At 44.9% G+C, this 23,454-nt stretch overlaps 1 protein-coding gene across 4 annotated transcripts in view; it reads left to right on the top strand.

The window, feature by feature from the left end:
- Positions 1-23,454, top strand: part of LOC106592223 (kinesin-like protein KIF13A) — a 267,758-nt gene that overhangs the window by 130,238 nt on the left and 114,066 nt on the right. For all 4 annotated transcript variants that reach the window (XM_082975857.1, XM_082975855.1, XM_082975856.1 and 1 more), the window contains exon 7: positions 11,629-11,716. In XM_082975857.1, coding sequence (XP_082831983.1) covers positions 11,629-11,716 — 88 coding nt within the window. The remainder of the gene's footprint in view (positions 1-11,628; positions 11,717-23,454) is intronic.

The raw sequence follows: 23,454 nt of genomic DNA, 5'->3' as shown, positions 1-23,454 counted from the left end.
CTAGTGAAGAACACACACACACACACACACTGCACCACCTAGTGAAGAACACACACACACACACACACTGCACCACCTAGTGAAGAACACACACACACACACACACACTGCACCACCTAGTGAAGAACACACACACACACACACTGCACCACCTAGTGAAGAACACACACACACACACACTGCACCACCTAGTGAAGAACACACACACACACACACACACTGCACCACCTAGTGAAGAACACACACACACACACTGCACCACCTAGTGAAGAACACACACACACACACACACTGCACCACCTAGTGAAGAACACACACACACACACACACACTGCACCACCTAGTGAAGAACACACACACACACACACACTGCACCACCTAGTGAAGAACACACACACACACACACTGCACCACCTAGTGAAGAACACACACACACACACACACACACTGCACCACCTAGTGAAGAACACACACACACACACACTGCACCACCTAGTGAAGAACACACACACACACACACACCTGCACCACCTAGTGAAGAACACACACACACACACACTGCACCACCTAGTGAAGAACACACACACACACACACTGCACCACCTAGTGAAGAACACACACACACACACACTGCACCACCTAGTGAAGAACACACACACACACACACACTGCACCACCTAGTGAAGAACACACACACACACACACACTGCACCACCTAGTGAAGAACACACACACACACACACTGCACCACCTAGTGAAGAACACACACACACACACACACTGCACCACCTAGTGAAGAACACACACACACACACACACTGCACCACCTAGTGAAGAACACACACACACACACTGCACCACCTAGTGAAGAACACACACACACACACACTGCACCACCTAGTGAAGAACACACACACACACACACACTGCACCACCTAGTGAAGAACACACACACACACACACTGCACCACCTAGTGAAGAACACACACACACACACACACTGCACCACCTAGTGAAGAACACACACACACACACACACACTGCACCACCTAGTGAAGAACACACACACACACACACTGCACCACCTAGTGAAGAACACACACACACACACACTGCACCACCTAGTGAAGAACACACACACACACACACTGCACCACCTAGTGAAGAACACACACACACACACACCTGCACCACCTAGTGAAGAACACACACACACACACACTGCACCACCTAGTGAAGAACACACACACACACACACTGCACCACCTAGTGAAGAACACACACACACACACACACTGCACCACCTAGTGAAGAACACACACACACACACACTGCACCACCTAGTGAAGAACACACACACACACACACACACTGCACCACCTAGTGAAGAACACACACACACACACACTGCACCACCTAGTGAAGAACACACACACACACACACTGCACCACCTAGTGAAGAACACACACACACACACACACTGCACCACCTAGTGAAGAACACACACACACACACACTGCACCACCTAGTGAAGAACACACACACACACACACTGCACCACCTAGTGAAGAACACACACACACACACACACTGCACCACCTAGTGAAGAACACACACACACACACACACTGCACCACCTAGTGAAGAACACACACACACACACACACACTGCACCACCTAGTGAAGAACACACACACACACACACTGCACCACCTAGTGAAGAACACACACACACACACACACTGCACCACCTAGTGAAGAACACACACACACACACACTGCACCACCTAGTGAAGAACACACACACACACACACACTGCACCACCTAGTGAAGAACACACACACACACACACACTGCACCACCTAGTGAAGACACACACACACACACACACTGCACCACCTAGTGAAGAACACACACACACACACACACTGCACCACCTAGTGAAGAACACACACACACACACACCACTGCACCACCTAGTGAAGAACACACACACACACACACACCTGCACCACCTAGTGAAGAACACACACACACACACACACTGCACCACCTAGTGAAGAACACACACACACACACACACTGCACCACCTAGTGAAGAACACACACACACACACACACACTGCACCACCTAGTGAAGAACACACACACACACACACACTGCACCACCTAGTGAAGAACACACACACACACACACTGCACCACCTAGTGAAGAACACACACACACACACACACTGCACCACCTAGTGAAGAACACACACACACACACACTGCACCACCTAGTGAAGAACACACACACACACACACACTGCACCACCTAGTGAAGAACACACACACACACACACACACTGCACCACCTAGTGAAGAACACACACACACACACACACTGCACCACCTAGTGAAGAACACACACACACACACACACTGCACCACCTAGTGAAGAACACACACACACACACACTGCACCACCTAGTGAAGAACACACACACACACACACTGCACCACCTAGTGAAGAACACACACACACCACACACACTGCACCACCTAGTGAAGAACACACACACACACACACTGCACCACCTAGTGAAGAACACACACACACACACACACACTGCACCACCTAGTGAAGAACACACACACACACACACTGCACCACCTAGTGAAGAACACACACACACACACACTGCACCACCTAGTGAAGAACACACACACACACACACTGCACCACCTAGTGAAGAACACACCACACACACACACACTGCACCACCTAGTGAAGAACACACACACACACACACACTGCACCACCTAGTGAAGAACACACACACACACACACACTGCACCACCTAGTGAAGAACACACACACACACACACTGCACCACCTAGTGAAGAACACACACACACACACACACTGCACCACCTAGTGAAGAACACACACACACACACACACTGCACCACCTAGTGAAGAACACACACACACACACACACTGCACCACCTAGTGAAGAACACACACACACACACACACACTGCACCACCTAGTGAAGAACACACACACACACACACTGCACCACCTAGTGAAGAACACACACACACACACACACACTGCACCACCTAGTGAAGAACACACACACACACACACACACTGCACCACCTAGTGAAGAACACACACACACACACACTGCACCACCTAGTGAAGAACACACACACACACACACACTGCACCACCTAGTGAAGAACACACACACACACACACACTGCACCACCTAGTGAAGAACACACACACACACACACTGCACCACCTAGTGAAGAACACACACACACACACACACTGCACCACCTAGTGAAGAACACACACACACACACACACACTGCACCACCTAGTGAAGAACACACACACACACACACACACTGCACCACCTAGTGAAGAACACACACACACACACACACTGCACCACCTAGTGAAGAACACACACACACACACACACACTGCACCACCTAGTGAAGAACACACACACACACACACACTGCACCACCTAGTGAAGAACACACACACACACACTGCACCACCTAGTGAAGAACACACACACACACACACTGCACCACCTAGTGAAGAACACACACACACACACACTGCACCACCTAGTGAAGAACACACACACACACACACTGCACCACCTAGTGAAGAACACACACACACACACACACTGCACCACCTAGTGAAGAACACACACACACACACACACACTGCACCACCTAGTGAAGAACACACACACACACACACTGCACCACCTAGTGAAGAACACACACACACACACACACACTGCACCACCTAGTGAAGAACACACACACACACACACACACTGCACCACCTAGTGAAGAACACACACACACACACACTGCACCACCTAGTGAAGAACACACACACACACACACACACTGCACCACCTAGTGAAGAACACACACACACACACTGCACCACCTAGTGAAGAACACACACACACACACACACACTGCACCACCTAGTGAAGAACACACACACACACACACACTGCACCACCTAGTGAAGAACACACACACACACACACACTGCACCACCTAGTGAAGAACACACACACACACACACACCACACTGCACCACCTAGTGAAGAACACACACACACACACACTGCACCACCTAGTGAAGAACACACACACACACACACTGCACCACCTAGTGAAGAACACACACACACACACACTGCACCACCTAGTGAAGAACACACACACACACACACTGCACCACCTAGTGAAGAACACACACACACACACACTGCACCACCTAGTGAAGAACACACACACACACACACTGCACCACCTAGTGAAGAACACACACACACACACACACTGCACCACCTAGTGAAGAACACACACACACACACACTGCACCACCTAGTGAAGAACACACACACACACACACACTGCACCACCTAGTGAAGAACACACACACACACACTGCACCACCTAGTGAAGAACACACACACACACACACACTGCACCACCTAGTGAAGAACACACACACACACACACTGCACCACCTAGTGAAGAACACACACACACACACACACACTGCACCACCTAGTGAAGAACACACACACACACAACACACTGCACCACCTAGTGAAGAACACACACACACACACACACTGCACCACCTAGTGAAGAACACACACACACACACACACTGCACCACCTAGTGAAGAACACACACACACACACACACACTGCACCACCTAGTGAAGAACACACACACACACACACTGCACCACCTAGTGAAGAACACACACACACACACACCTGCACCACCTAGTGAAGAACACACACACACACACACACACTGCACCACCTAGTGAAGAACACACACACACACACACTGCACCACCTAGTGAAGAACACACACACACACACACACTGCACCACCTAGTGAAGAACACACACACACACACACACACTGCACCACCTAGTGAAGACACACACACACACACACTGCACCACCTAGTGAAGAACACACACACACACACACTGCACCACCTAGTGAAGAACACACACACACACACACACACCTGCACCACCTAGTGAAGAACACACACACACACACTGCACCACCTAGTGAAGAACACACACACACACACACACACACTGCACCACCTAGTGAAGAACACACCACACACACACTGCACCACCTAGTGAAGAACACACACACACACACACACTGCACCACCTAGTGAAGAACACACACACACACACACACTGCACCACCTAGTGAAGAAGACACACACACACACACACTGCACCACCTAGTGAAGAACACACACACACACACTGCACCACCTAGTGAAGAACACACACACACACACACACTGCACCACCTAGTGAAGAACACACACACACACACTGCACCACCTAGTGAAGAACACACACACACACACACTGCACCACCTAGTGAAGAACACACACACACACACACACACTGCACCACCTAGTGAAGAACACACACACACACACTGCACCACCTAGTGAAGAACACACACACACACACACACTGCACCACCTAGTGAAGAACACACACACACACACCTGCACCACCTAGTGAAGAACACACACACACACACACACACTGCACCACCTAGTGAAGAACACACACACACACACTGCACCACCTAGTGAAGAACACACACACACACACACACACTGCACCACCTAGTGAAGAACACACACACACACACACTGCACCACCTAGTGAAGAACACACACACACACACACTGCACCACCTAGTGAAGAACACACACACACACACACACTGCACCACCTAGTGAAGAACACACACACACACACACTGCACCACCTAGTGAAGAACACACACACACACACTGCACCACCTAGTGAAGAACACACACACACACACACACTGCACCACCTAGTGAAGAACACACACACACACACTGTACCACCTAGTGAAGAACACACACACACACACTGCACCACCTAGTGAAGAACACACACACACACACACACACTGCACCACCTAGTGAAGAACACACACACACACACACACACTGCACCACCTAGTGAAGAACACACACACACACACACACTGCACCACCTAGTGAAGAACACACACACACACACACACACTGCACCACCTAGTGAAGAACACACACACACACACTGCACCACCTAGTGAAGAACACACACACACACACACACACACTGCACCACCTAGTGAAGAACACACACACACACACACACACACTGCACCACCTAGTGAAGAACACCACACACACACACACACACTGCACCACCTAGTGAAGAACACACACACACACACACACTGCACCACCTAGTGAAGAACACACACACACACACACACACTGCACCACCTAGTGAAGAACACACACACACACACTGCACCACCTAGTGAAGACACACACACACACACACTGCACCACCTAGTGAAGAACACACACACACACACACACTGCACCACCTAGTGAAGAACACACACACACACACACTGCACCACCTAGTGAAGAACACACACACACACACACACACACTGCACCACCTAGTGAAGAACACACACACACACACACACACTGCACCACCTAGTGAAGAACACACACACACACACACACACCTGCACCACCTAGTGAAGAACACACACACACACACACTGCACCACCTAGTGAAGAACACACACACACACACACACTGCACCACCTAGTGAAGAACACACACACACACACACACACACTGCACCACCTAGTGAAGAACACACACACACACACTGCACCACCTAGTGAAGAACACACACACACACACACACACTGCACCACCTAGTGAAGAACACACACACACACACTGCACCACCTAGTGAAGAACCACACACACACACACTGCACCACCTAGTGAAGAACACACACACACACACACTGCACCACCTAGTGAAGAACACACACACACACACACACACTGCACCACCTAGTGAAGAACACACACACACACACACACACTGCACCACCTAGTGAAGAACACACACACACACACTGCACCACCTAGTGAAGAACACACACACACACACACACACTGCACCACCTAGTGAAGAACACACACACACACACACACTGCACCACCTAGTGAAGAACACACACACACACACACTGCACCACCTAGTGAAGAACACACACACACACACACACTGCACCACCTAGTGAAGAACACACACACACACACACACACTGCACCACCTAGTGAAGAACACACACACACACACACACACTGCACCACCTAGTGAAGAACACACACACACACACTGCACCACCTAGTGAAGAACACACACACACACACACTGCACCACCTAGTGAAGAACACACACACACACACACACACTGCACCACCTAGTGAAGAACACACACACACACACACACACTGCACCACCTAGTGAAGAACACACACACACACACACACACTGCACCACCTAGTGAAGAACACACACACACACACACACTGCACCACCTAGTGAAGAACACACACACACACACACACACTGCACCACCTAGTGAAGAACACACACACACACACTGCACCACCTAGTGAAGAACACACACACACACACACACTGCACCACCTAGTGAAGAACACACACACACACACACTGCACCACCTAGTGAAGAACACACACACACACACTGCACCACCTAGTGAAGAACACACACACACACACACTGCACCACCTAGTGAAGAACACACACACACACACACTGCACCACCTAGTGAAGAACACACACACACACACACTGCACCACCTAGTGAAGAACACACACACACACACACACACACTGCACCACCTAGTGAAGAACACACACACACACACACACTGCACCACCTAGTGAAGAACACACACACACACACACACACTGCACCACCTAGTGAAGAACACACACACACACACACACACACACACACACACTGCACCACCTAGTGAAGAACACACACACACACACTGCACCACCTAGTGAAGAACACACACACACACACACACTGCACCACCTAGTGAAGAACACACACACACACACACACTGCACCACCTAGTGAAGAACACACACACACACACACTGCACCACCTAGTGAAGAACACACACACACACACACACACTGCACCACCTAGTGAAGAACACACACACACACACACTGCACCACCTAGTGAAGAACACACACACACACACACACACTGCACCACCTAGTGAAGAACACACACACACACACACACACTGCACCACCTAGTGAAGAACACACACACACACACACACACTGCACCACCTAGTGAAGAACACACACACACACACACACTGCACCACCTAGTGACGAACACACACACACACACACACACTGCACCACCTAGTGAAGAACACACACACACACACTGCACCACCTAGTGAAGAACACACACACACACACACACTGCACCACCTAGTGAAGAACACACACACACACACACTGCACCACCTAGTGAAGAACACACACACACACACTGCACCACCTAGTGAAGAACACACACACACACACACTGCACCACCTAGTGAAGAACACACACACACACACACTGCACCACCTAGTGAAGAACACACACACACACACACTGCACCACCTAGTGAAGAACACACACACACACACACACACACACACACACTGCACCACCTAGTGAAGAACACACACACACACACACACTGCACCACCTAGTGAAGAACACACACACACACACACACACTGCACCACCTAGTGAAGAACACACACACACACACACACACACACACTGCACCACCTAGTGAAGAACACACACACACACACTGCACCACCTAGTGAAGAACACACACACACACACACACTGCACCACCTAGTGAAGAACACACACACACTGCACCACCTAGTGAAGAACACACACACACACACTGCACCACCTAGTGAAGAACACACACACACACACACACACTGCACCACCTAGTGAAGAACACACACACACACACACTGCACCACCTAGTGAAGAACACACACACACACACACACACTGCACCACCTAGTGAAGAACACACACACACACACACACTGCACCACCTAGTGAAGAACACACACACACACACTGCACCACCTAGTGAAGAACACACACACACACACTGCACCACCTAGTGAAGAACACACACACACACACTGCACCACCTAGTGAAGAACACACACACACACACAATGTCTCAAGGGGATTTCCTACAGTTGTAAAATGGGCTATCAGTGCAGCAATAGCAGCCTTCTCTGTTATCAGTCTCTCTTTCACCCTCCATACCATTCATTTAGCTCAGCGACTAAAACATGTCTGTGGATTATCTCTTCCTCTGTCCAGGAGTTATCAGTCTCTCTTTCACCCTCCATACCATTCATTTAGCTCAGCGACTAAAACATGTCTGTGGATTATCTCTTCCTCTGTCCAGGAGTTATCAGTCTCTCTTTCACCCTCCATACCATTCATTTAGCTCAGCGACTAAAACATGTCTGTGGATTATCTCTTCCTCTGTCCAGGAGTTATCAGTCTCTCTTTCACCCTCCATACCATTCATTTAGCTCAGCGACTAAAACATGTCTGTGGATTATCTCTTCCTCTGTCCAGGAGTTATCAGTCTCTCTTTCACCCTCCATACCATTCATTTAGCTCAGCGACTAAAACATGTCTGTGGATTATCTCTTCCTCTGTCCAGGAGTTATCAGTCTCTCTTTCACCCTCCATACCATTCATTTAGCTCAGCGACTAAAACATGTCTGTGGATTATCTCTTCCTCTGTCCAGGAGTTATCAGTCTCTCTTTCACCCTCCATACCATTCATTTAGCTCAGCGACTAAAACATGTCTGTGGATTATCTCTTCCTCTGTCCAGGAGTTATCAGTCTCTCTTTCACCCTCCATACCATTCATTTAGCTCAGCGACTAAAACATGTCTGTGGATTATCTCTTCCTCTGTCCAGGAGTTATCAGTCTCTCTTTCACCCTCCATACCATTCATTTAGCTCAGCGACTAAAACATGTCTGTGGATTATCTCTTCCTCTGTCCAGGAGTTATCAGTCTCTCTTTCACCCTCCATACCATTCATTTAGCTCAGCGACTAAAACATGTCTGTGGATTATCTCTTCCTCTGTCCAGGAGTTATCAGTCTCTCTTTCACCCTCCATACCATTCATTTAGCTCAGCGACTAAAACATGTCTGTGGATTATCTCTTCCTCTGTCCAGGAGTTATCAGTCTCTCTTTCACCCTCCATACCATTCATTTAGCTCAGCGACTAAAACATGTCTGTGGATTATCTCTTCCTCTGTCCAGGAGTTATCAGTCTCTCTTTCACCCTCCATACCATTCATTTAGCTCAGCGACTAAAACATGTCTGTGGATTATCTCTTCCTCTGTCCAGGAGTTATCAGTCTCTCTTTCACCCTCCATACCATTCATTTAGCTCAGCGACTAAAACATGTCTGTGGATTATCTCTTCCTCTGTCCAGGAGTTATCAGTCTCTCTTTCACCCTCCATACCATTCATTTAGCTCAGCGACTAAAACATGTCTGTGGATTATCTCTTCCTCTGTCCAGGAGTTATCAGTCTCTCTTTCACCCTCCATACCATTCATTTAGCTCAGCGACTAAAACATGTCTGTGGATTATCTCTTCCTCTGTCCAGGAGTTATCAGTCTCTCTTTCACCCTCCATACCATTCATTTAGCTCAGCGACTAAAACATGTCTGTGGATTATCTCTTCCTCTGTCCAGGAGTTATCAGTCTCTCTTTCACCCTCCATACCATTCATTTAGCTCAGCGACTAAAACATGTCTGTGGATTATCTCTTCCTCTGTCCAGGAGTTATCAGTCTCTCTTTCACCCTCCATACCATTCATTTAGCTCAGCGACTAAAACATGTCTGTGGATTATCTCTTCCTCTGTCCAGGAGTTATCAGTCTCTCTTTCACCCTCCATACCATTCATTTAGCTCAGCGACTAAAACATGTCTGTGGATTATCTCTTCCTCTGTCCAGGAGTTATCAGTCTCTCTTTCACCCTCCATACCATTCATTTAGCTCAGCGACTAAAACATGTCTGTGGATTATCTCTTCCTCTGTCCAGGAGTTATCAGTCTCTCTTTCACCCTCCATACCATTCATTTAGCTCAGCGACTAAAACATGTCTGTGGATTATCTCTTCCTCTGTCCAGGAGTTATCAGTCTCTCTTTCACCCTCCATACCATTCATTTAGCTCAGCGACTAAAACATGTCTGTGGATTATCTCTTCCTCTGTCCAGGAGTTATCAGTCTCTCTTTCACCCTCCATACCATTCATTTAGCTCAGCGACTAAAACATGTCTGTGGATTATCTCTTCCTCTGTCCAGGAGTTATCAGTCTCTCTTTCACCCTCCATACCATTCATTTAGCTCAGCGACTAAAACATGTCTGTGGATTATCTCTTCCTCTGTCCAGGAGTTATCAGTCTCTCTTTCACCCTCCATACCATTCATTTAGCTCAGCGACTAAAACATGTCTGTGGATTATCTCTTCCTCTGTCCAGGAGTCGTCAGTCTCTGAAGGTCAGAGAGCACAAGGTTCTGGGTCCGTATGTGGATGGCCTGTCACAACTGGCCGTCACCAACTTTGAGGTGAGTACAGTTCCTTTGGAGACAGAGAGATGTTCACCTGGGTAGGAGAGGTGGAGACAGGGAGATGTCCACCTGGGTAGGAGATGTGGAGACAGGGAGATGTTCACCTGGGTAGGAGAGGTGGAGACAGAGAGATGTTCACCTGGGTAGGAGAGGTGGAGACAGAGAGATGTTCACCTGGGTAGGAGAGGTGGAGACAGAGAGATGTTCACCTGGGTAGGAGAGGTGGAGACAGGGAGATGTCCACCTGGGTAGGAGAGGTGGAGACAGAGAGATGTTCACCTGGGTAGGAGAGGTGGAGACAGAGAGATGTTCACCTGGGTAGGTGAGGTGCAGGCTGGGAGATGTCCACCTGGGTAGGAGAGGTGGAGACAGGGAGATGTTCACCTGGGTAGGAGAGGTGCAGGCTGGGAGATGTCCACCTGGGTAGGAGAGGTGGAGACAGGGAGATGTTCACCTGGGTAGGAGAGGTGGAGACAGAGAGATGTTCACCTGGGTAGGAGAGGTGCAGGCTGAGAGATGTCCACCTGGGTAGGAAGGGTGGAGACAGGGAGATGTTCACCTGGGTAGGAGAGGTGGAGACAGGGAGATGTTCACCTGGGTAGGAGAGGTGGAGACAGGGAGATACCCACCTGGGTAGGAGAGGTGGAGACAGGGAGATGTCCACCTGGGTAGGAGAGGTGGAGACAGGGAGATGTCCACCTGGGTAGGAGAGGTGGAGACAGGGAGATGCCCACCAGGGTAGGAGAGGTGGAGACAGAGAGATGTCCACCTGGGTAGGAGAGGTGGAGACAGGGAGATGTCCACCTGGGTAGGAGAGGTGGAGACAGGGAGATGCCCACCTGGGAAGGAGAGGTGGAGACAGAGAGATGTCCACCTGGGTAGGAGAGGTGGAGACAGGGAGATGTCCACCTGGGTAGGAGAGGTGGAGACAGAGAGATGTTCACCTGGGTAGGAGAGGTGGAGACAGAGAGATGTTCACCTGGGTAGGAGAGGTGGAGACAGAGAGATGTTCACCTGGGTAGGAGAGGTGGAGACAGGGAGATGCCCACCTGGGTAGGAGAGGTGGAGACAGAGAGATGTTCACCTGGGTAGGAGAGGTGGAGACAGGGAGATGCCCACCTGGGTAGGAGAGGTGGAGACAGGGAGATGCCCACCTGGGTAGGAGAGGTGGAGACAGGGAGATGCCCACCTGGGTAGGAGAGGTGGAGACAGGGAGATGCCCACCTGGGTAGGAGAGGTGGAGACAGGGAGATGTTCACCTGGGTAGGAGAGGTGGAGACAGAGAGATGTTCACCTGGGTAGGAGAGGTGGAGACAGAGAGATGTTCACCTGGGTAGGAGAGATGGAGACAGAGAGATGTTCACCTGGGTAGGAGAGGTGGAGACAGGGAGATGTCCACCTGGGTAGGAGAGGTGGGGACAGAGAGATGTTCACCTGGGTAGAAGAGGTGGAGACAGAGAGAAGTTCACCTGGGTAGGTGAGGTGCAGGCTGGGAGATGTCCACCTGGGTAGGAGAGGTGGAGACAGGGAGATGTTCACCTGGGTAGGAGAGGTGCAGGCTGGGAGATGTCCACCTGGGTAGGAGAGGTGGAGACAGGGAGATGTTCACCTGGGTAGGAGAGGTGGAGACAGAGAGATGTTCACCTGGGTAGGAGAGGTGCAGGCTGAGAGATGTCCACCTGGGTAGGAGAGGTGGAGACAGGGAGATGCCCACCTGGGTAGGAGAGGTGGAGACAGGGAGATGTCCACCTGGGTAGGAGAGGTGGAGACAGGCAGAGTACAGCACTTAGACAAGGAAAGAAAAGCCTCACTCTGTGTCTCCAATACAATGAACAGATGGTTTTGACAGCTATGCTACTTTCATCAGTTTCATTTCATCACCCCTTTTACCATCGCAGTCTCCAGGATACACTCCAGGATTACCATAGAGAACTGTGTATTACCATAGATAGAGAACTGTGTATTACCATAGAGAACTGTGTATTACCATAGAGAACGTTGTATTACCATAGATAGAGAACTGTGTATTACTATAGCTAGAGAACTGTGTATTACCATAGAGAACTGTGTATTACCATAGAGAACTGTGTATTACCATAGAGAACTGTGTATTACCATAGAGAACTGTGTATTACCATAGAGAACTGTTTGTTACTATAGAGAACAGTGTATTACCATAGATAGAGAACTGTGTATTACTATAGATAGAGAACTGTGTATTACCATAGAGAACTCTGTATTACCATAGAGAACTGTTTGTTACTATAGAGAACAGTGTATTACCATAGATAGAGAACTGTGTATTACTATAGATAGAGAACTGTGTATCACCATAGAGAACTGTATATTACTATAGATAGACAACTGTGTATTACCATAGAGAACTGTGTATTACCATAGAAAACTGTGTATTACCATAGAGAACTGTGTATTACCATAGATAGAGAACTGTGTATTACCATAGAGAACGGTGTATTACCATAGATAGACAACTGTGTTTTACTATAGATAGACAACTGTGTATTACTATAGATAGAGAACTGTGTATTACTATAGATAGAGAATTGTGTATTAATATAGATAGACAACTGTGTATTACCATAGATAGAGAACTGTATATTACCATAGATAGAGAACTGTGTATTACTATAGAGAACGGTGTATTACCATAGATAGAGAACTGTGTATTACCATAGATAGAGAACTGTGTATTACCATAGATAGAGAACTGTGTATTACCATAGATAGAGAACTGTGTATTACCATAGATAGAGAACTGTGTATTACCATAGAGAACTGTGTCTTACTATAGATAGAGAACTGTGTATTACCATGGATATAGAACTGTGTATTACTATAGATAGAGAACTGTGTATTACTATAGATAGAGAACTGTGTATTAATATAGATAGAGAACGGTGTATTACCATAGATAGAGAACTGTGTATTACTATAGATAGAGAACTGTGTATTACTATAGATAGAGAACTGTGTATTACTATAGATAGACAACTGTGTATTACTATAGAGAACTGTGTATTACCATAGATAGAGAACTATGTATTACCATAGATAGAGAAATGTGTATTACCATAGATAGAGAACTGTGTATTACCATAGAGAACGGTGTATTACTATAGATAGAAAACTGTGTATTACCATAGACAACTGTGTATTACCATAGATAGAGAACTGTGTATTACCATAGAGAACGGTGTATTACTATAGAGAACTGTGTATTACTATAGAGACCTCAGTTTTACTATAGAGAACTGTGTATTACCATAGATAGAGAACTGTGTATTACTGTAGATAAAGAAATGTGTATTACCATAGAGAACTGTGTATTACCATAGAGAACTGTGTATTACTGTAGATAAAGAACTGTGTATTACCATAGAGAACTGTGTATTACCATAGAGAACTGTGTATTACTATAGATAGAGAACTGTGTATTACTATAGATAGAGAACTGTGTATTACCATAGATAGAGAACTCTGTATTACCATAGATAGAGAACTGTGTATTACTATAGAGAACGGTGTATTACCATAGATAGAGAACTGTGTATTACCATAGATAGAGAACTGTGTATTACCATAGATAGAGAACTGTGTATTACCATAGATAGAGAACTGTGTATTACCATAGAGAACTGTGTTTTACTATAGATAGAGAACTGTGTATTACCATAGAGAACAGTGTATTACCATGGATATAGAACTGTGTATTACTATAGATAGAGAACTGTGTATTACCATAGAGAACTGTGTATTACCATAGAGATCTGTGTATTACTATAGATAGAGAACTGTGTATTACCATAGAGAACTGTGTATTACCATAGAGATCTGTGTATTACTATAGATAGAGAACTGTGTATTACCATAGAGAACAGTGTATTACCTTAGAGAACTGTGTATTACCATAGAGAACTGTGTGTTACCATAGAGAACTGTGTATTACCATTGAGAACTGTGTATTACCATAGAGAACTGTTTGTTACTATAGAGAACAGTGTATTACCATAGATAGAGAACTGTGTATTACTATAGATAGAGAACTGTGTATTACCATAGAGAACTGTGTATTATCATAGAGAACTGTTTGTTACTATAGAGAACAGTGTATTACCATAGATAGAGAACTGTGTATTACTATAGATAGAGAACTGTGTATCACCATAGAGAACTGTGTATTACCATAGCTAGAGAACTGTGTATTACCATGGAGAACTGTGTATTGCCATAGAAAACTGTGTATTACCATAGAGAACTGTGTATTACCATAGATACAGAACTGTATATTACTATAGAAAACGGTGTATTACCATAGATAGAGAACTGTGTATTACCATAGATAGACAACTGTGTTTTACTATAGATAGACAACTGTGTATTACTATAGATAGAGAACTGTGTATTACTATAGATAGAGAACTGTGTATTAATATAGATAGAGAACTGTGTATTACCATAGATAGAGAACTGTGTATTACCATAGAGAACAGTGTATTACCATAGAGAACTGTGTATTACCATAGAGAACTGTGTGTTACCATAGAGAACTGTGTATTACCATTGAGAACTGTGTATTACCATAGAGAACTGTTTGTTACTATAGAGAACAGTGTATTACCATAGATAGAGAACTGTGTATTACTATAGATAGAGAACTGTGTATTACCATAGAGAACTGTGTATTATCATAGAGAACTGTTTGTTACTATAGAGAACAGTGTATTACCATAGATAGAGAACTGTGTATTACTATAGATAGAGAACTGTGTATCACCATAGAGAACTGTGTATTACCATAGCTAGAGAACTGTGTATTACCATGGAGAACTGTGTATTGCCATAGAAAACTGTGTATTACCATAGAGAACTGTGTATTACCATAGATACAGAACTGTATATTACTATAGAAAACGGTGTATTACCATAGATAGAGAACTGTGTATTACCATAGAGAACGGTGTATTACCATAGATAGACAACTGTGTTTTACTATAGATAGACAACTGTGTATTACTATAGATAGAGAACTGTGTATTACTATAGATAGAGAACTGTGTATTAATATAGATAGAGAACTGTGTATTACCATACATAGAGAACTGTGTATTACTATAGATAGAGAACTGTGTATTACTATAGATAGAGAACTGTGTATTACTATAGATAGACAACTGTGTATTACTATAGAGAACTGTGTATTACCATAGATAGAGAACTATGTATTACCATAGATAGAGAACTGTGTATTACCATAGATAGAGAACTGTGTATTACCATAGAGAACGGTGTATTACTATAGATAGAGAACTGTGTATTACCATAGACAACTGTGTATTACCATAGATAGAGAACTGTGTATTACCATAGAGAACGGTGTATTACTATAGAGAACTGTGTATTACTATAGAGACCTCAGTTTTACTATAGAGAACTGTGTATTACCATAGATAGAGAACTGTGTATTACTGTAGATAAAGAACTGTGTATTACCATAGAGAACTGTGTATTACCATAGAGAACTGTGTATTACTGTAGATAAAGAACTGTGTATTACCATAGAGAACTGTGTATTACCATAGAGAACTGTGTATTACTATAGATAGAGAACTGTGTATTACTATAGATAGAGAACTGTGTATTACCATAGATAGAGAACTGTGTATTACCATAGATAGAGAACTGTGTATTACTATAGAGAACGGTGTATTACCATAGATAGAGAACTGTGTATTACCATAGATAGAGAACTGTGTATTACCATAGATAGAGAACTGTGTATTACCATAGATAGAGAACTGTGTATTACCATAGAGAACTGTGTCTTACTATAGATAGAGAACTGTGTATTACCATAGAGAACAGTGTATTACCATGGATATAGAACTGTGTATTACTATAGATAGAGAACTGTGTATTACCATAGAGAACTGTGTATTACCATAGAGATCTGTGTATTACTATAGATAGAGAACTGTGTATTACCATAGAGAACAGTGTATTACCATGGATATAGAACTGTGTATTACTATAGATAGAGAGCTGTGTAGGACTATAGAGAACTGTGTATTACCATAGTCATGGTTATAGAGGTGTAGTGTGATGGTGTCATGGTTATAGAGGTGTAGTGTGATGGAGTCATGGTTATAGAGGTGTATTGTGATGGAGTCATGGTTATAGAGGTGTAGTGTGATGGAGTCATGGTTATAGAGGTGTACTGTGATTGAGTCATGGTTATATGATGGAGTCATGGTTATAGAGGTGTAGTGTGATGGAGTCATGGTTATAGAGGTGTAGTGTGATGGAGTCATGGTTATAGAGGTGTATTGTGATGGAGTCATGGTTATAGAGGGTAGTGTGATGGAGTCATGGTTATAGAGGTGTAGTGTGATGGTGTCATGGTTATAGAGGTGTAGTGTGATGGAGTCATGTTATATGATGGAGTCATGGTTATAGAGGTATAGTGTGATGGAGTCATGGTTATAGAGGGTAGTGTGATGGAGTCATGGTTATAGAGGTGTAGTGTGATGGTGTCATGGTTATAGAGGTGTAGTGTGATGGAGTCATGTTATATGATGGAGTCATGGTTATAGAGGTATAGTGTGATGGAGTCATGGTTATAGAGGTATATTGTGATGGACTCATGGTTATAGAGGTGTAGTGTGATGGAGTCATGGTTATAGAGGTATATTGTGATGGAGTCATGGTTATAGAGGTGTAGTGTGATGGAGTCATGGTTATAGATGTGTATTGTGATGGAGTCATGGTTATAGAGGTGTAGTGTGATGGAGTCATGGTTATAGAGGTGTAGTGTGATGGAGCCCTGGTTATAGAGGTGTAGTGTGATGGAGTCATGGTTATAGAGGTGTAGTGTGATGGAGTCATGGTTATATAGGTGTATTGTGATGGAGTCATGGTTATAGAGGTGTAGTGTGATGGAGTCATGGTTATAGAGGTGTATTGTGATGGATTCATGGTTATAGAGGTGTATTGTGATGGAGTCATGGTTATAGAGGTGTATTGTGATGGAGTCATGGTTATAGAGGTGTAGTGTGATGGAGTCATGGTTATAGAGGTGTAGTGTGATGGAGTCATGGTTATAGAGGTGTAGTGTGATGGAGTTATGGTTATAGAGGTGTATTGTGATGGAGTCATGGTTATAGAGGTGTATTGTGATGGAGTCATGGTTATAGAGGTGTAGTGTGATGGAGTCATGGTTATAGAGGTGTAGTGTGATGGTGTCATGGTTATAGAGGTGTATTGTGATGGAGTCATGGTTATAGAGGTATATTGTGATGGAGTCATGGTTATAGAGGTGTAGTGTGATGGAGTCATGGTTATAGAGGTGTAGTGTGATGGAGTCATGGTTATAGAGGTGTACTGTGATTGAGTCATGGTTATATGATGGAGTCATGGTTATAGAGGTGTAGTGTGATGGAGTCATGGTTATAGAGGTGTAGTGTGATGGAGTCATGGTTATAGAGGTGTATTGTGATGGAGTCATGGTTATAGAGGGTAGTGTGATGGAGTCATGGTTATAGAGGTGTAGTGTGATGGTGTCATGGTTATAGAGGTGTAGTGTGATGGAGTCATGTTATATGATGGAGTCATGGTTATAGAGGTATAGTGTGATGGAGTCATGGTTATAGAGGTATATTGTGATGGACTCATGGTTATACAGGTGTAGTGATATGGAGTCATGGTTATAGAGGTATATTGTGATGGAGTCATGGTTATAGAGGTGTAGTGTGATGGAGTCATGGTTATAGATGTGTATTGTGATGGAGTCATGGTTATAGAGGTGTAGTGTGATGGAGTCATGGTTATAGAGGTGTAGTGTGATGGAGCCCTGGTTATAGAGGTGTAGTGTGATGGAGTCATGGTTATAGAGGTGTAGTGTGATGGAGTCATGGTTATAGAGGTGTATTGTGATGGAGTCATGGTTATAGAGGTGTAGTGTGATGGAGTCATGGTTATAGAGGTATATTGTGATGGAGTCATGGTTATAGAGGTGTAGTGTGATGGAGTCATGGTTATAGAGGCGTATTGTGATGGAGTCATGGTTATAGAGGCGTATTGTGATGGAGTCATGGTTATAGAGGTGTATTGTGATGGAGTCATGGTTATAGAGGTGTAGTGTGATGGAGTCATGGTTATAGAGGTATATTGTGATGGAGTCATGGTTATAGAGGTGTAGTGTGATGGAGTCATGGTTATAGAGGCGTATTGTGATGGAGTCATGGTTATAGAGGTGTATTGTGATGGAGTCATGTTATAGAGGTGTATTGTGATGGAGTCATGGTTATAGAGGCGTATTGTGATGGAGTCATGGTTATAGAGGTGTATTGTGATGGAGTCATGGTTATAGAGGCGTATTGTGATGGAGTCATGGTTATAGAGGTATAGTGTGATGGAGTCATGGTTATAGAGGTGTAGTGTGATGGAGTCATGGTTATAGAGGTGTAGTGTGATGGAGTCATGGTTATAGAGGTGTAGTGTGATGGAGTCATGGTTATAGAGGTATAGTGTGATGGAGTCATGGTTATAGAGGTGTAGTGTGATGGAGTCATGGTTATAGAGGTGTAGTGTGATGGAGTCATGGTTATAGAGGTATATTGTGATGGAGTCATGGTTATAGAGGTGTAGTGTGATGGAGTCATGGTTATAGAGGTGTAGTATGATGGAGTCATGGTTATAGAGGTATATTGTGATGGACTCATGGTTATAGAGGTGTAGTGTGATGGAGTCATGGTTATAGAGGTATATTGTGATGGAGTCATGGTTATAGAGGTGTAGTGTGATGGAGTCATGGTTATAGAGGTGTAGTATGATGGAGTCATGGTTATAGAGGTATATTGTGATGGAGTCATGGTTATAGAGGTGTAGTGTGATGGAGTCATGTTATATGATGGAGTCATGGTTATAGAGGTGTAGTGTGATGGAGTCATGGTTATAGAGGCGTATTGTGATGGACTCATGGTTATAGAGGTGTAGTGTGATGGAGTCATGGTTATAGAGGTATATTGTGATGGAGTCATGGTTATAGAGGTGTAGTGTGATGGAGTCATGGTTATAGAGGTGTAGTATGATGGAGTCATGGTTATAGAGGTATATTGTGATGGAGTCATGGTTATAGAGGTGTAGTGTGATGGAGTCATGGTTATAGAGGTGTAGTGTGATGGAGTCATGGTTATAGAGGTGTAGTGTGATTGAGTCATGGTTATATGATGGAGTCATGGTTATAGAGGTGTAGTGTGATGGAGTCATGTTTATAGAGGTGTAGTGTGATGGAGTCATGGTTATAGAGGTGTAGTGTGATGGAGTCATGGTTATAGAGTTGTATTGTGATGGAGTCATGGTTATAGAGGTGTAGTGTGATGGTGTCATGGTTATAGAGGTGTAGTGTGATGGAGTCATGGTTATATGATGGAGTCATGGTTATAGAGGTATAGTGTGATGGAGTCATGGTTATAGAGGTGTAGTGTGATGGAGTCATGGTTATAGAGGTATATTGTGATGGACTCATGGTTATAGAGGTGTAGTGTGATGGAGTCATGGTTATAGAGGTATATTGTGATGGAGTCATGGTTATATGATGGTGTCATGGTTATAGAGGTGTAGTGTGATGGAGTCATGGTTATATGATGGAGTCATAGTTATAGAGGTGTAGTGTGATGGAGTCATGGTTATAGAGGTGTATTGTGATGGACTCATGGTTATAGAGGTATATTGTGATGGAGTCATGGTTATAGAGGTGTAGTGTGATGGAGTCATGGTTATAGAGACGTATTGTGATGGAGTCATGGTTATAGAGGTGTATTGTGATGGAGTCATGGTTATAGAGGTGTATTGTGATGGAGTCATGGTTATAGAGGCGTATTGTGATGGAGTCATGGTTATAGAGGCGTATTGTGATGGAGTCATGGTTATAGAGGCGTATTGTGATGGATTCATGGTTATAGAGGTATAGTGTGATGGAGTCATGGTTATAGAGGTGTAGTGTGATGGAGTCATGGTTATAGAGGTGTAGTGTGATGGAGTCATGGTTATAGAGGTATATTGTGATGGAGTCATGGTTTTAGAGGTATAGTGTGATGAAGTCATGGTTATAGAGGTGTAGTGTGATGGAGTCATGTTTATAGAGGTGTAGTGTGATGGAGTCATGGTTATATAGGTGTAGTGTGATGGAGTCATGGTTATAGAGGTGTAGTGTGATGGAGTCATGGTTATAGAGGTATAGTGTGATGGAGTCATGGTTATAGAGGTGTATTGTGATGGAGTCATGGTTATAGAGGTGTAGTGTGATGGAGTCATGGTTATAGAGGTGTATTGTGATGGAGTCATGGTTATATGATGGTGTCATGGTTATAGAGGTGTAGTGTGATGGAGTCATGGTTATATGATGCAGTCATGGTTATAGAGGTGTATTGTGATGGAGTCATGGTTATAGAGGTGTAGTGTGATGGAGTCATGGTTATAGAGGTGTATTGTGATGGAGTCATGGTTATAGAGGTGTAGTGTGATGGAGTCATGGTTATAGAGGTGTATTGTGATGGAGTCATGGTTATAGAGTTGTAGTGTGATGGAGTCATGGTTATAGAGGTGTAGTGTGATGGAGTCATGGTTATAGAGGTGTAGTGTGATGGAGTCATGGTTATAGAGGTGTAGTGTGATGGAGTCATGGTTATAGAGGTGTAGTGTGATGGAGTCATGGTTATAGAGGCGTATTGTGATGGAGTCATGGTTATAGAGGTGTATTGTGATGGAGTCATGGTTATAGAGGTGTATTGTGATGGAGTCATGGTTATAGAGGTGTAGTGTGATGGAGTCATGGTTATAGAGGTATATTGTGATGGACTCATGGTTATAGAGGTGTAGTGTGATGGAGTCATGGTTATAGAGGTGGAGTGGGATGGAGTCATGGTTATAGAGCTGTAGTGTGATGGAGTCATGGTTATAGAGGTGTAGTGTGATGGAGTCATGGTTATAGAGGTGTATTGTGATGGAGTCATGGTTATAGAGGTGTATTGTGATGGAGTCATGGTTATAGAGGTGTATTGTGATGGAGTCATGGTAATAGAGGTGTATTGTATGGAGTCATGGTTATAGAGGTGTAGTGTGATGGAGTCATGGTTATAGAGGTGTAGTGTGATGGAGTAATGGTTATAGAGGTGTAGTGTGATGGAGTCATGGTAATAGAGGTGTATTGTATGGAGTCATGGTTATAGAGGTGTAGTGTGATGGAGTCATGGTTATAGAGGTGTAGTGTGATGGAGTCATGGTTATAGAGGTGTACCCTATGCTTGTTTTCTCCATCCATAGTTCCTCCATCCATAGTCCTTCCATCCATAGTCCTTCCATCCATAGTCCTTCCATCCATAGTCCCTCCATCCATAGTCCCTCCATGCATAGTCTCCTCCATCCATAGTCCCTCCATCCATAGTCCCTCCATCCATAGTCTCCTCCATCCATAGTCCCTCCATCCATAGTCCATCCATCCATAGTCCCTCCATGCATAGTCTCCTCCATCCATAGTCCCTCCATCCATAGTCTCCTCCATCCATAGTCCCTCCATGCATAGTCCCCTCCATCCATAGTCTCCTCCATCCATAGTCTCCTCCATCCATAGTCCCTCCATCCATAGTCTCCTCCATGCATAGTCCCCTCCATCCATATCCCCTGTCAGTCAGTCAGTCCACCCCACCGCTGCCTGCCTG

Source organism: Salmo salar, chromosome 05 (assembly GCF_965601325.2).
Source record: "Salmo salar chromosome 05, fSalSal1, whole genome shotgun sequence".
Classification (NCBI taxonomy): Eukaryota; Metazoa; Chordata; class Actinopteri; order Salmoniformes; family Salmonidae; genus Salmo; species Salmo salar.
Note: the sequence above shows the minus strand (reverse complement) of the source record. Positions and strands in the feature narration are given on the sequence as shown.